At 45.4% G+C, this 16,085-nt stretch overlaps 1 protein-coding gene across 1 annotated transcript; it reads right to left on the bottom strand.

Annotated features, from left to right (window-relative positions):
• Positions 1-2,727: 2,727 nt before the first annotated feature.
• On the bottom strand, positions 2,728-14,243 carry LOC141049908 (uncharacterized). Its single transcript, XM_073546747.1, has 16 exons — positions 13,699-14,243; positions 13,248-13,366; positions 12,349-12,452; positions 12,101-12,278; positions 11,910-12,030; positions 11,500-11,591; positions 11,265-11,398; positions 10,482-10,724; positions 7,069-7,577; positions 6,215-6,330; positions 5,784-5,887; positions 5,529-5,706; positions 5,338-5,458; positions 3,667-3,758; positions 3,443-3,576; positions 2,728-2,989 (listed from the first exon to the last, which is right to left on the bottom strand). Exons 1-16 carry the CDS (start codon positions 14,215-14,217, stop codon positions 2,748-2,750), a joined length of 3,006 nt encoding a protein of 1,001 aa, XP_073402848.1. The 5' UTR covers positions 14,218-14,243; the 3' UTR covers positions 2,728-2,747.
• Positions 14,244-16,085: the final 1,842 nt, after the last annotated feature.

Genomic DNA, 16,085 nt, shown 5'->3' with positions numbered 1-16,085 from the left:
TTTAGACAAGAGCGTCGTTATCTCTTTTTCTAACGCTTTCTGCTGCGTTGGGGACTTCAGAGAAGTCAATAGGAAGGAGTTCGGTGGGAACCGAACAAATTCTAGCCTTAGGCCCGATGATACAATATTAATGGCCCAGGAGTTGGAAGTTATTTTTTCCCATTGGTGGCTGTATTTTAGTAGCCTGCCACCTACCGGTGATTTATCGCTACAGGAACCTATCTCCCCATCTGAAGGGACGTTTCCCAAATAGGCTGCCTCTCTGCTTGGGATCTTTATTGCCCCAGCGGTCTTAGGATCTGAAATTCTTCTTTTTACCATATGGAGGCTTCCTGAAGACTCTCCTGTTGAAGGGAATGTATGGGTTAGGGAATCCCTTCTCTCTCCCGCTTTCGTCAGGATCTCGTCCAACTGTGCGCCAAACAGGTACTTACCCTGACAGGGCATAACGCAGAGTTTAGTCTTAGTCTGTACATCGCCTCTCCACCCCTTCAACCACAAGGCCCGCTGGGCTGCGTTGGTTAACCCTGCCGCTCTGGCAGATAGACGTAGGGAGTCAGCTGAGGCGTCCTATAAAAAGGCGGCTGCGCCCTTAATCAGGGGAATAGAGGCCTGGAGCCTGTCTCTGGATGCTCCGCTTTTTATTTTCTCCTCTAATTCGTCTAGCCATATTATCATGGACCTTGCCGCTATAGCCGGTTTGAAGGCCCCTGCGCATGTTTCCCAAGACCGTTTGAGGAAAGTATCAGCCTTACGGTCTAATGGGTCCAATAATGTCCCCGTGTCCTCTACTGGCAAGGAAGATAGTTGGGAGGTGGAGGCCACTGCCGCATCCACCGTGGGGGCTCTTGACCAAGACGTCAAATCGTCATCGTCAAACGGGTATTTCCGTTTGGAAGCTAAGGAGATGAAGATTCTTTGCCCCTGCTTCTCCCACTCCCTTTTTACCAGCTCTTTTATTGCTGGTACTACTGGGAAGGCCCTGACCTATTTTTGGGAGATACCCGCAAACATTATCTCCTGCGGGGTCTTGGGCTACTTAACATCAGATAACCCCATGGTATTCCGCACAGATTTAACCAAATTATTCACACTGTCTGTGGGAAAGCAAGCCTGCTCTTCCTCTTCTGAGGTTGGGTACTCCTGAGATCTATCTGAGTTCAATTCCCCCGCCTCTGAAGGTGATCTAGATGCTGGTGAGGCTATCCCCCTAACGGAGGTCTGGCCTCCTTGAGTACTGGAACCGCCTAAGGCCCGCAACTCTTCTCTGATTATTGCCCGGATATCCTCCTTCCCACCTGAGGATTCCTCTCTCAAGGTCTGTTGAATACAGGTCTGACACAACCTCTTAGGGTGGCCATCTGGGAAGGGTTGGGAGCATAAAACACATTCCCTGTTTTTATTTTTCTCCGTTCTTTTGGCCTAAGGGTACATAAACAGACAAAGACAGGACACCATCAGCTAAGAGCTCGACTCCAAACACTCACCCGTGAAGTTCGTCAGCTTTATACCGGCTGCGGGGTTCGAGACTCAGGCTGAGGTGAGGCGCAAGATGACTTTATCCGTTTTTTCTCCGAGGGTTCGCTCTGCCTTGAGCGTTCACTAGTATCTCTCCTGGAACTGCTGCTTCTTCTGGTGCCCTCAGTCCTTCTTGTGCTGCCACTTTTCCTAGTGCTACCCTGTGGGGATTTCCCTGGCTGTACCTCCTGGAGCTAAACCGGGTCTTTTGTTGACGACATGGCTGCACACCAGTATGCCTCTGGCCGGTGCTTTTATGCAGCTTTCCAGTTTCATTTTCTCTCCCCCCTTTTTATTCGTCCTCCATTTTTCTGCGCATGCGCGGTCGCGCTCGGCAATCCCGCGATGTTTCCCCCTGCCCCGGAAGTTCCTCCTTCACTTCCGGGCTGCCTGGTCTCTGCATACTGGCGCCAGCCTCCTTACCTCCTCTGGCCGCTGCGCGTCACCCGACGCTACCCCTGCATTGCCAGAGCGAAATACCGCTGCACATCATCTGGTATGTCGATTCTCCTCTTCAGCGCTCCCAACACCTCCTGCGCGAGCTCAGGAAACCCACTTCCTTCCCTGGCCTCGCCATCTCCATGGGGGCGTTTTCCCCGACGCTGTGCCGCGCTCAGTAATGTGATATCCCCAGCAAAGGAAATCCTCTGGTGCTGCTCCACTGCACTCCTAGGTAAGCCAGGCAGCCTTCACCAAGGCCTCACCCGCATTACCAGCTGGGGGGGGGGGAATTCCCAGATTTGGATCCGCACGTCGCTGCTTCCAGCTCTGGGGCCCCCGTTGCTCATATACGGCGGGCGGCTACTAGTCCAGGAATCTTCTTCTCTGTGGGTTCCTTCTAGGAACAGGAAACAAAACTGAGGGGGACCGCCCCATTTATCTCTCTGTAGGCTTCCTGTTCCTAGGGGCGGATCCCCTCTCTCAGTGGGTGCTCTCGTGGCGAAGAGAAAAAAAAAAAAAAAAAAAAATCGTTGTCTGACTGGAGTCCCATCTATACCTGCATTCTTCCTTTACAGAAGAGGCAGTCCACTACCACCAAGACTAACCTGCTCCAAGTGTGGCAGCTACTGTACAATTATGACTCAAGCTCTCACGAGTGTCTGCCGTGTCAGTAGTGGCCAAGTTAGGCAACCCATATAGAGATACAGTATATTAGTGGGGCAGGGGAATGTGAGTGTTGAAAATTTCAAGAAGACTCATGAACACAGATTCTACAAAAAGGTTTATTTTTACACAGATTCTTTATGGGAAAATCTTGTCAGAAGACATTTTCCAGCTACAATAAGGGCAACAGCAACAACTACTGAAGTGACAGAGCCGATGGCCACCAGCACCCACAGCTGTAGAGGTTCACGATCTGCAGTCATCCTGGAAGCTTGGAGGGTTCCTGCTCCGGTAACCTGGTTGGACTTGGAACCAGTCACTAGTATGGGACCCAGGGTGGCCGTGCCATGTTTCTCTACATGAGAACCTGGTGGTAGAATCAATATAATAAGTAACATTTGCAGAGGTTCATTGAACAGTATACTGGTCTCACAGAACACACTGTAATAGCCAACTGGTGGGAACAGTGTGTGCTTGTGTGGCCAAGAACATTTCTGAAGTACACGCACCATCTTATATGCATCAGTTTTATGGAAGAACCTACTAGCGCTTAGAACATTTGACACATCAAGCTTGCAAAACTAGGACAGCCAACTAGTAGCAGTCCAAGTTTAGCCAGAAGCATGGCACATCCAAATTTTCCCTCATTTTTTTTGGAAAGGTATACAGACATCCCATGCATGATGGCTTGGTGCCTTGCAAGTAAATAAAGTTGTGCAACTGGACGATTACAACACCTTTATGCAAATTGATAGTCCACTCCCAGAGCATCTAATGTAGGGCAGTGCGAGTAAAGGCAACTGAAATCTGGCTGACTCACCAACATTCCTCTTCCCAAATCCCCTTTGCCTTCCTGAGGAGGATCCCCATTGTGTTCTCTGGCTGGCAGCAGTAGCACAGTTCCTGGTGGTGCAGCACTGGCAGATCCCACTAGATCCTTCTACAGATGACCAACTGGAAGAGATTGAGGTCAGACTCACAACATCAATGAACACTTAAGGAGGTGCAATTTAAGATGTTGAACCAAGTTAGGGTGGGCCTTACCTGCTAGATGCCTTGTTGTAGGAGCAGGCCTTGTTCATGGGATCAGGGGTCTGGTTGATGTCAGCAGCTCTCAGGGTACATGTGATGTAGATCTATAAAGATAATTGAATGTTGTATAGCATCTGGAGCGCCCCACCAGGGCCTAGCAGGGTACTCTGTACGGGCCTGTTGATCTCAATGGGAGTTGTCACGGAAGCTGTGACCCGGTCCGTGGCCCTGGGGCTCCATGGCAAAAAGGGGATGAATGAACAATGAAATAAAATTTATGAATAGTTCATGATGCCACCTGTGGTGTTCAGCAAGTGAGGTGTTAGGCTGACGCTGCATGCAGATCCTCTGGGACTGGTGGTGGGTTGCAGCCAAGATGGTGAAGCTCCCCACAGGTGGAGCTGTAGTCCAAGGGCAGTGTAGATGTAGCCATGGAGGAGAGGCACAGGCAGTGTAGAGGCTGGTGCCCAGATGTAGTAGTGCGGGAATAAGTGTCCTCCAGGTCCTGGGCTCAGTCAACCTCCAGGCAAGATAGGATGCTCCCTTCCAACACTCCACCAACATGTACCTTTCTGAACGTCTTCTCTATAGCACCTTTAAGTGAAGTACTCCTAGTACTGAGTTACACTGGAGTGAATCCTGACAGATGTTCCCAAGAACTCTATTTGTACAGCAGACAGCTGTAGCCTGCTTCAGGGACTCCCTACTCCTGATTCCCGGCTCACTATCCAAGCTGCTGTTGTGCCCCAAGTCTTAGATGGGAGTAGTGCATTTACAGCCCACTACTCCACCGGTGTCTGCTGCAGAACCATTAGTGTCCATACAACCTCGGGGACCGCGCACCCGGCCTTGCGCTTAGAACTTCTAGGCAGGGTTCTTCCTCTAACCCACGTCCTTTGTGTTCCCTTTTTCTCCTACGTGCCATACTTGTCTTTCTTTCTTATGGATGCTCAGGCTTCAGTTCAATGTCTTTCTCTTCTTTCCTTTCCCATGCCAGCAGACCCAGGTCACTGAGATCTGCTGCAGCAACTCCTTCCTCCATCCCTCTCTTAGGGATCCTCTCTCCTCACTCCTCTCTGAGTGGCTCTCCTGACCGACTGACCTAACTAACTCCTTTCCCCTCCTGCTCTTTTATATATTCTAAACTCCATCCACCTCCCAGCACGTTTCGTGTTTCCAAGCAGGGAACCACCAAAAGGTGCTCCGCTACTCTCTAAGCAAGGAGCTGCAATGTGGCTTTGCTACACTACTTTGTGGTCACGGGTGCAGGTGTTGGAGCGTGGTTAGGAGTTCCCACCTTACCTGGATGGTGGGGCACCACACCTCAGGAGGAGGTGCAGTACCTCTGTGGCGACTGAAGCCTCAGGGGCACCACACATCCACACTAAATCTGTCATAGGATGCACATAGGCTGTTATTGTTCTCAGCAGAACAAACGTTTACTTTGAGTAGCACAAGATGTCTTGTCACCTGACAAATTTCTTTTTTGCTAGTTCATCATCAACCTATGTAGACTGCAAGATTGCTAGTCTAGGCAGGCTGAAGATATACTAAAGTAATTAGTGGCACATACTACATCTAGCTGCAAGTTTAGACATTTGTGAAGTCTTGGCAGTAAGCCAATAATAGACAATATATGAAGGTGGGCTGAGCCATCATCAATTTGGTTTCCAGAGTCCTTACCAAAGAAACATCACTGTTGGTGAACCGGAAGGCATCAACCATGAAGCGGAGCTTCTCATCTTGAGGTCTTGGAGAAACAAAGACCGAGGAGGAATCTTCTTCCATGCTGTCCATCATGCACCTGGAGAACAGACTAGTTGTAGATATTAGACTCCTTGCAGTCTTGTTCAGTTTTGACATTTATAACTGACCCGTTGTTGGAGATTATGTCATAACTTGGTCTAGAGTCTACATCAGGAGTAATGGTGGCCACACAACGGTCAACAAACAAGATCATGGGGACGTGGTTCTGGATATCCAGAGAGGCTTCTATGTACAACATCTCACCAAGAGTGTAGACCAATACTGAAGTTGGAGCACTGAAGTCCGCTGAAGAGAAAACACTGGAGCATTAGCATAGAGCCAACAGACTCTGCGCCACTACCCTAGTGCCAGAAGCTCTTTACCAGTCATGAGCTGCAAGGAGAACACCAGCCTCTCCTCTGAGGTCACTGTGGTGCTGAATGGAGTCCATGTTGGCCTGATGGCGTTACTGCTCACATTACCATGTCTAGACAAAACAGATACTTTGCAATTAGATGCAGAATATAATTAAGCCAGCCATCTTCTGGTCAACCAAATAGGTACATTGAACACCTCTGTATATTACAGTCTGGGTTGTTAGACTTGACTTCTCAATTATATGGTATCCAAAGTCAACTAAGCCCATACTAATTATATGATCCATTTTTACAGCACAAGGAAATATAAAAGGCATTACCCCATGATTGGGTGTACCTACAGAGCCTTTTTTTTTTTTTTGAGTGAAGCACAAACTGAGTAGATGGTTTGTAGGAGATAATCTCTGCATTGTTAAACTACACTATTGGACACTCACCGAGGGTAGTAACAAAGGATGGGGATCAGAGCAGGGTTGGATCTGGTGATGGGCACATTGCTAGAAGTGGGAGAGTAGCGCAGGAGGCTTGTGTATATCAGCCAGTCTGGAGTCATCTTAGGGGAGAAAAAAAAAAAAAAAAAAAAACCCCATGAACACAGATTAGAAAAGTTAAGGGAAGCCGTCAGTAGCATAATCTAGGGGCACAGACCCAAATCCCACCCATGAATCAGGTTTTTTTTTCCTGCTGCTCGGAGAAGACAAAAATCTACAGACCTTTTTCCTTTAAGTGTTAGGGCTGGGTTCATATTGCGTTCGGGGGCTGCGTTTAACGCATCCATTACTTAGCGGTATTGACGCTGTATAATAGATGCGTTAACGCACCCATAGACGAGCGCATCGCTAACGCATGTCATAATCTGCATGTGTTAGCGATGTGCCGTCATTCTGTGACGGACCCTCAGACGCGGTCTGCAGCGTCCGAAGGTCCATCACTGATAGCGCAGATGCTAGCGTGATCGCATGACACGATCAGAACACAGTAGCATTAGCGCAGTCCATTTAACACATGCATTGAATGGACTGCTCTAACGCAATATGAACCTGGCCTTACACCGCAGTGGCAACAGGAGACCCATAAGCCTTGATTATAGCAATTGTAATATGAGCAACTGACTATTGGGAAACCCTGATCTTTCATTTTACCTAGAGTTCAGCAAGTAGAAAGCCATTGTATACCAGTGATAGCCAAAAGCTTAAAGTCTGGGTCCAGTCTATTTACCATAACATGTAGAGTACCAACAGTTTAATATGGAGTAATATAACCACAAATTTTACACTGTGTCACCACTCACCTCTAAAGCACTACCACATTCCTGAAGACCATTTTCAAAGATCACATCAGAATCAGTAGTTCGTGCTCCAGGTTTACAGGAGCCCAGGGTTAGGTCTGAGGGATTCACCAGCTTACCATTGCCATAGAAGTCTCTGTTTACCATCACCACCATCCTGTCCTCACCACACTGCACACTGATGGGGGAGTACAGAGACAGCTCTCGGAGGTTATGGTATCTTCCAGTATATCTGCTGTCCCAACTGGGTATAGACTGAGCAGGAGACCAAGGGTTTCTTCTAGAAGAGCCCACTCCAGGTACAGACTGTCCTAATCCTCTAGAAGATCCTTGACCAGGCTGAGAATTCCTCCACCAATCATCAGATTGGCGCTGGTGTCTGATCAAGGAGCTACCAAAGCCTGGTCCATAGAGAAAAACCACTAGTAGATAGCTCCAACTGACCCACAGCTCCATCCTGACTACAAAGCAACACACACAAGGAGGAAGTGGAGGGAGTAAAGCTTTATACCCTCCTCATCATGCCACCATTGCTCCACCTCATGCCTCATTACACTCAGCTGACCACCTTCTTCTCCACATCTGATAAGGACATGGGATGAAGTGGAGTTCACGAATCTCATAGGGTGCGTCCCTTGTTCAAGTTTTTTGATGCAGCTTTTGAAGTCAATGCCAGGGATAGATAAAATAAAACAGAGAACACCTATGAAGGAAAGTCTTTACCTATTATTCAGTCAACACTTGGCTTTGGATTTTAAAACTGCATCTGAAAACCTGAGTGTGTGAAGGCAACCTTTGAGTTTAACTCATATGTTGTGATCATGTTATAGTTTTGGTCAATGGTACAAAACATTTACATGAGACTTTTGTTTTTACCTCGTGGGCAATTATTTTGCGTTATTTGCTGGAGAAACAGAAACAAACACATCTGGAAACATTGGAGACTCTATGTCGCGGTTGGTTGCATGGATTTGTTAGGTAATCCCTACATGCGTTGTGGCGATCGAGCAGCCATGAAGACATGAACATATTTTTTGAACACACCAAAGTCACTTGGTTAGCGTTCGAGCACGCTCGGATAACGCCATATCTGAGCACGTTCGCTCATCACTACTGCCATGTCAATTCTTTCAGCATTTTTAGACACCTCCAAATGAATGATGCATCAAAAACTCACGTATTTTGCATAACTTTTTTTCTGACCAAACTTTTTTTGGCTGCCGAAAAATCTGCTGTAAATCGTAGTGTGTACAGAGCCATAAAAAAAATTGTTGCAATACAGGAAAATATCACTAAATTGGAAATGAGCGAGTCTGTGAGCATTGTGAAGCAATCACCGTGCCGCTTCTATTCTTAATGTTTGTACACACAGAATTTTGGAGTGAGTGCTGCCGAAAAAATAAAAATTGCTCAAAACACACGGCTAATTGCTATTGAAAAATGTCTTTGCTGTTCAGATCTTCAGTTTTTTGAGATTTATTCTTCAGGTGATGAAAACCACCTGGCAGGAGAGAAGAATGGGGTTATCATTTCCTTGAAGTGGCTCCTGGTGGGAAGTGCTCCAAACTAAGCAGCGTCCAATCAGAAGGCTGCAAAAGCACTGAGTCAGGAAACTCTACAATAGCTTTGGTGCCCCATTCAACTCATCTTTACCCCATGTCACGACTGCACCCTTTTATTTTCAGGGTGTAAACTGACGCTCGTTACATAAAGCTTGTATTAGTAGCACTGCTATGCTGCAGGCAGTATTGGGACACTGTTTTTGGACCGATTAAGTGGCTGATTGGTTCAGGAAGGTTAGCGTGTGGCAGCCACCACTTGGGCCAGTGTTCAAGAGTTCATGGCAGTTCCAGATTTGATTGAAAGCCTTTTATATCTACACAGAATCAAGAGTCACAAAGAGTAGTTGCAAATTGTGAGAAATTTGACTTTTTCTGGCTCCAGTTTGCAGCGTTCAATGCCAGCCTTTAAGTACCATATAGTTGGAACAATGAAGATTTAAAAATGTTAATAGGTGCCTTTTTTATTTCCCCCCCACATTCCCCTTTTATTTTCTCTTTTGCTTCTTAAATCTGGAAGTTCATTGATTTGATGCAAACCATTTAGAAGTTTGTTTTACCATTTTTCTGCTCCATGTCAGATTTACATTTCATATCCGATCCTTTAGCTCTCCCATTAACACATTCCAGTAAGAATTGTCTTCAGTAATATTTTTAGCTACTAAAAATTGGAAAAATTTCAGTATGTGAACCATGTCCTTACATATGATATGTCTAAACAGTGAGTTTCATAAAGGAAACCCATCAGGTATACATGCTTGTTATATGGGTCTGGTTGATTGACATTTGTTCCATCTAGGGGCAATCCTCTGTAATACGAGTGTAAGGAAAAGACACTTGTTTTAAGGGGGGGTACATGAGCAGTATGGTGAGATTTGATTTATAAGTGTGAGTTGTGGTGTGCGTTGAAGATGTTAGTGTGTCATTTGGTAGTAGGGATAGGGAAAGTTAATGTTTAGGATTGCCCGTAGTGGGAGGAGGCGAGTTAGAGGAAAAGTGACAGTTCTTGTTCTATGTACTCCAGGCCTCAAGTCCTGTGTGAGCAGTACCAAATTCTGGAGTGTTCCTAAAGTGAGAGCAGGCTGAAGGAAGAGTCAGAGCAGAAGTGATTTATCTGAGACTGGTCCTGGAGGGGATGCATAGCAGAAAAGGTCCAGTGTAAGACCATTGAAGGCAAAGGGCCTAGACAGGACTGAGTACTTGTGATGAATAGATTGTCCTAGGTGGGAGTCAGGAGTCAGAAGATAAGCACTGGTCATGAAGGAAAGAGGATCTTCAGGCATTTGCTGAACAGGGCTAATGTTGATCTGGGTTGTGGTGATGTAGAGTGAAGTTTTCAATATTCAGTTTGAATTCCGATCACTGGTGAATATTGTGCCAGAGCACCAATGGCAGTTGAATGAGCAAATATGTTTGGAGATGATCGTCAAACAAATGTTGCACAAATAGGGTACCAATATATAAAAATTAGGTGAGTGTTTCCAGACATATTTGCTCATCTCTAGAGTTGCAGAGAGGAATGGTGGAGAAAAAAAAAAAAAAAAAAAAAATCTGCATCATTAAAGGAACTATCAAGATGTTTACTGTCCCTCTACAATATATAATCCCTTCCAAGTTCTCATTGATTAGAGATTTGACTGGTGCTGACTTAGCACATGGTCCTGGCCAGCCTGAGCCAATAAGAGCCCCCCCCCCCCTAAGGGTGTAGAGCCCCCCAGCTAGCCAGGACCTCCCCCTTCATCTGATGTGCTGGGGGAACATCAGTACCTCACCCATGTTACACAATTCCAGTGTCAAGGGGTGGTGAAGGAGTTAAACAAAATACACTTGAAGTCAAGGATTACTCAAATTGAGTTTATTGCTGCACAGATTCTTTGTGAGATCTTTTCAGAAGACATTTTCCAGCCACAGTAAGAGCAACAGCAACAACTATTGAAGTGACAGATCCGATGATCACTAGCACCCACAGCTGTAGAGGTTCACGGTCTGCAGTCATCCTGGAACCTTGGAAGGTTCCTGCACTGGTAACCTGGTTGGACTTGGATCCAGTCACTAGTATGGGGCCCAAGGTGGCTGTGCCATGTTTCTCTAGATGAGAACCTGATGGAAGAAGCAAAGCAAGGTTATGGAATGTGAAGTCCCCAATCCCCACAATTTTAAGCGTGCCCTGAAAACTCATTTATTCAGACTGGCCTACCGCCTGAACACATTAACCCAATCTATCCCTGTGGCACAGCCAAAAGTTTCACCATAACCAGGTTCCCCACATGCTTTATGCATCCATTAGCCCTCTGCATCTGTACTGTTGCCCTGATTGTATGGACCAGCCATAATAAGTGTAACTGTTACAATCTATGAGGGGAAAAAAAAAAACCCAAAAAAACCAAAGGTGGATTGTAAGCTTGCGAGCAGGACCCTCATTCCTCTTGGTATTTCTTATGCTCCATGTGATTGTTATGCTGTATTGTCTTTTGTCTCTACAAGTCCCCTCCAAAATGTAAAGTGCTGCAGAATATGTCAGCGCTATAGAAAAAAAAAAAATTATGTTCTCATTAACAAGATCTGCAGAGGATCAGTCTACAAACTGCAACTAGAGAAAGGTGGGTATAAAAGCAACTTCTACATATCTGGTAAACTTACCAACATCCCTCTTCCCAAATCCCCTCTGTCTGCCGGAGGAGGATCCCCATTGTGTTCTCTGGCCGGCAGCAGTAGCACAGTTCCTGGTGGTGCAGCACTGGCAGATCCCACTAGATCCTTCTACAGATGACCAACTGAAAGATTGAGAGTCACCTAAGTGTCTCATCCATTGAATGGTCAGCCACCTTCTAAGAGGGAGATTGTCCTAAACATTAGGCGGACCTTTCAGTCTTACCTGTTAGATGCCTTGTTGTAGGAGCAGGCCTTGTTCATAGGATCAGGGATCTGGTTGATGTCAGCAGCTCTTAGGGTACACGTGATGTAGATCTAGAAAAGATTACCAGGAGTAGTACATCTGTTTTACAACCCCATTCCCACAACTTTTTCAGATTATGGTATATTAAACTTGGGCCTTGTGAAACAAGTATGGGTTGGTAGATTAAGGGTGTGTTCACACATTCAGGTTTTTAGATTGAGTGGTCTCTGATCAAATCTAGAGCAGTCTTATTTATTTCTCCTGGCTTTAACACCAAACCAAGAAAAACTGCAAGTGGGAATCAAAAGCAACTGATGAGAACTTATTGTAGCTTTTATTGATAAATGGAGGGTTGATTTAGACCCAGCCTGATGCAAACAAGTCCTCACCGTAGAAACAGCACTGTCTGTGAACCTGAAGGCATCAACCATGAACTGGAGTTTGTTGGCTTGAGGTCTTGGTGAAACAAAGCCTGAGGAGGAATCTTCTTCCATACTGTCAATCATGCACCTGTGCAACAGATCAGTTTTAGATCTTGGGCTTTTAGAAACCTTGTACAATATTGATGTTTATAACTCACCCATTGTTGGAGATTATGTCATAACTGGGTCTAGAGTTCACATCCGGCATAATGGTGGCCACACAACGGTCAACAAACAGGATCATGGGGACGTGGTTCTGGATATCCAGAGAGGCTTCTATGAACAACATTTCGCCCAACCGGAAGACTAGTATTGAACTGGGAGCACTAAAGTCCGCTGAAGAGAAAATACTGGATTAGCAGAGACCGACTTGGCACCATTACCCCAATGCTGGGAACATGCTTACAAGTCATGAGCTGCAAGGAGAATGCCAGCCTTTCATCTGAGGTCACTGTGGTGCTGAATGGAGTCCATGTTGGCTTGATTGCGTTACTGCTCACATTGCCATGTCTAGAAAAGGAAACAAGATTAACTAGAAAAGACACCTGAACCATCTAATGGTCCACTAACTCAGTCATGTAAAGATGTCTGGAGTTGGAGACAAGATAGACCCTAGATGACTTCTGCAAGAAGACGTTAGCAGTTTACATTCCCATGTTGCTGAACAGTCACAATCCCTTGACATATGAAGTGAGACGTTTCTCTGAGGACAATATTGCATTAGGCACATCAGACCATCTAACACTATGCAACGCAAAAAGGATGTTTCCAGCACACCAGCCAGGTAAGAGCCAAACTTTCTACAAATATGATTAAGGACTGAATAGTAGAACAATGCATGCAAGACTTGGTGGTGGCTGGGGACTCCAACAAAAAGCACCAGAGTCGTTATAAAATGGAGAAGCTTTGGTGCCATGGCAGGGGAGTAATGTTCAGTTAACCAAGCATGGTGCTGGAATGGTATAGGCAAGGTGTTAGCAAGGGACAAACTTTCTTTCAGAAACTGATCCCACCATGGAGATGAACTGTAAAGTTGCAGTGATAATGACTTGTGGCTCATGAGAGTCATACCAGGAAGCTAAAGGCGAGTGTGGTGTGTTCATGCAAATCCCAGAAGCCTTAACACCCATTAAAGTGACAATTTTAACCAAAGCAAGACAAGAAGATGCAGCTGAATCAGATACGCGGTGACCAGTAGTCCCAAATTAGCCCAACACAGGTGGGTATGGTGTGGATCCATGCATGCAGTTTCACCATCTGGTTCCAGCCTTAAACTTGTCTGGCCCATGTCACCAACAATCTTACCTTGGGTAAAAGCATTGGACAGGAACCACAGCAGAATTTGACCTGATAATTGGAATATTTCTGGAAGAAGTGGGAGCATAGTGCAGGTTAGATGTGTAGATCAGCCAGTCCAGGGTCATCTAAAAAAAAAAAAAAAAAAAGTTTACTGTAGGAACAGGACCAAAAGTAGCATAGATTCAGAGGTCTATAGCATTCTTCCATCTTGCTGGAAAGACTAATTATAGCAGGTCCTTAGATGGAGGATTAAAGTCCTCATTAGACCAGTCACATGCAAGCCATAAGGATTCTGCATCTACCATGTTTGTCCCTGGGTTAAACTATTTTTGCACAAGTCAACTCTACAAACAGGTGATCAAGGCTGTCATAGCCCAGCAGGCCTGAAAACAAGACGTTTGTCATGTTCCAGCCCAGTGATAATCCAGAGCTATGAAGACTTTTTTGGATCACTCACCTCTAAACTGTTCCCACACTCTTGAAGGCCATTATCAAACACAACCATAGTATCTGTAGTCTGCTGTCCAGGCCTGCAGGAGCCCAGGGTCAGGTCTGTGGGCTTCACCAGCTTACCATTCCCATAGAAGTCTCTGTTCACCATCACCACCATCTTGGCCTCACCACACTGCACACTAATAGGGGAGGATTGAGCAAGGTCCCGGAGATTGTCCCTTCCATTATACCTGCCATCCCATCTAGAGACAGACTGAACACCTCTCAGAGCCCCCAAACCAGACACAGAATTAGACCAAGGGTTTCCTCTAGCAGGACCAACTCTTGATGAAGGTAGTCCAATGCCTCTAGAAGATCCAACTCCAGACACAGGTTGTCCAAGTCCTCTAGAAGATCCTCGATCAGGCTGATAATTTCTCAACCAAGCATCTGACTGACGCCGATGTCTGAACTGAGAACTGCTGAAGCCTGGTCCACAGAGCAGAACCAATAACAGCCAACTCCACCTGACCCACAACTCCATCCTGACTGCAGAGAAAGACACACAATGAGAGGTTTGAGGGAGCAGAGCTTTATACCTTCTTCATCACACGACCATCTCCTCACCTGACGCCTCATTACACTCAGCTGAACTCTTCTATCACCGGTGGAAACCTAGACACAAGACCAACAAGGGTGGAAGTGACTGATAGGTTGAGATAGAAATGGTTAAAATCCAACATTACCAAACTTTGTTTTGGTCTCACTCAGATGTCAATTTTTCTAAATTTTTCACAGCCAAATTGCAAATCCAATATAGTCGCACAACAGCAAGTTGCACAAATGGTTTTGGCTGCACTACTTGTCTGAAAATTGCTGTCACGCGACACCGTTGCTGGGTAGCTCCAGCCTTTGGGGCTGTTCACCAGTCCATGCTTTCTGCGAGCAATTTGCTCTCCGTTTTTAATATTCTAATGGGTAGAAAAACTTTGCAATTATTTTTTATCGTTTTTCTGCATACGAAAAAATTTGTAAAAACTGACTCCACACACCAATGGAACTCCAGAAGTTGTTTTCACGTAGAAGGGGGGGGAAATCAGATGTATGAATGAAACTTGCATAAGGCTAGTTTCACATTAGCGTTTTTTTGTGCAGCGCATCGAGCGCATAAAAACGAAAGAAAAACGCAAAACAAACGCGCGTTTTTTTTAGCGTCATGCGTACGCTGATGCGTCAAAAAAATGCAGCGTTGCTTGCGTTTTACATGCGCTTTTGCATGCGTTTGTGTTTTTATGCGCATGCGTTTTTAGGTGTGACATTTTTTCCATTGTCTAGACCACATTCCAAACTTGTTTACCTCAAAAACGCATGCGCAAAAAAACGCAAGTGTGCACAAGACCATGCGCACACGCATGCGTTCCCATAGACTTAAATGTGTTGTTTTTGCGCATTCCGTGCACAAGCGTGCACATGCGTTTTTTTGACGAGACAGGGCGGACCAAAAAATGCAACATGTTGCGTCTGGCGCGAAAGCCAAAAAAACGCATGCGCACGAAAACGCAAGTGCGCGCAAGACCATGTGCACGTCATGTTAAACATAGGTGCACGGGTGCGCACAATGCGCTGCACAAAAAAACGCTAATGTGAAACTAGCCTAAGACATGCTCTGCACAAGTGTAGAAGAAGTTTGTGTAGGTCATCAAGGGCAGAATACGTATGTAAAGGGTGAGTACACGAGACGTCATTGTGGGTTTTCCAAGAGGAAGGCGCTTACGGGCACTGGCATTTTTCGCCTTTTTTCTGTCTTTTTGGTCATTTCATGAGGGCTAGCTTCATTGTTTTTGACATTTGGCATTTTTTTTGGAGTGTTTTTCCATCATTTTTGGGTCATCGTTTTTACTGGCTTTTCCTGAGGTTGCTTTTTTTCCCATTCAACAGGGAAGGGACCATAACGCATGCTGATGGAAAAATGCTGTGAAAAAGCTCAAAAATAAGTCCTGGCATCTTTTGATCTTTTCCAATAAATTGTATAGCGTCTTTGTGGAGCAGAAAATGCTATAACGGAGCAATCACTTCTTTTAATCTTGTCGTGTTTTGAAAATTGAAGCAGTTAAAAAGCTCAAAAGCCTGAACATGTGAACAGCGCATCGTTATTACACAGGGATGCAAATGTTAATTTTTTTTGAGCATTTTTAGAGAACTTTTTTGGCAGGATTTGGGCCGTCATGTGCTCATACCCAAACAGACCCTGAATTAGGTCTTGTTCACAGTAAAGGTTTTATTTAGCATTTTTTTCTTTCGCAGATCCTTTTCAAAAGTGAATACAACATTTTTTTTTTCTATGGGAAATCCACTTTGTTGTTAATATGAGGCTTTTTTAGTGTTTTTTTGTGTGTTCACACTGAAATGCTC

This window comes from Dendrobates tinctorius, unplaced genomic scaffold (assembly GCF_039654945.1).
Source record: "Dendrobates tinctorius isolate UK_male_01 unplaced genomic scaffold, ASM3965494v1 ptg000151l, whole genome shotgun sequence".
NCBI classification, from domain to species: Eukaryota; Metazoa; Chordata; class Amphibia; order Anura; family Dendrobatidae; genus Dendrobates; species Dendrobates tinctorius.
This window is presented reverse-complemented; position numbering and strand designations above follow the sequence as displayed.

What these genes read in the sequence shown, in the direction of transcription:
- LOC141049908 (XM_073546747.1), bottom strand. Translation starts at nt 14,217, where the DNA reads ATGGAGTTGTGGGTCAGGTGGAGTTGGCTGTTATTGGTTCTGCTCTGT. An exon ending in AGTGTGGGAACAGTTTAGAG is followed by an intron (nt 13,367 to 13,698) that starts GTGAGTGATCCA and finishes TTTTTTTTTTAG; the next exon opens with ATGACCCTGGACTGGCTGAT. An exon ending in CTCCTTGCAGCTCATGACTT is followed by an intron (nt 12,279 to 12,348) that starts GTAAGCATGTTC and finishes TTTTCTCTTCAG; the next exon opens with CGGACTTTAGTGCTCCCAGT.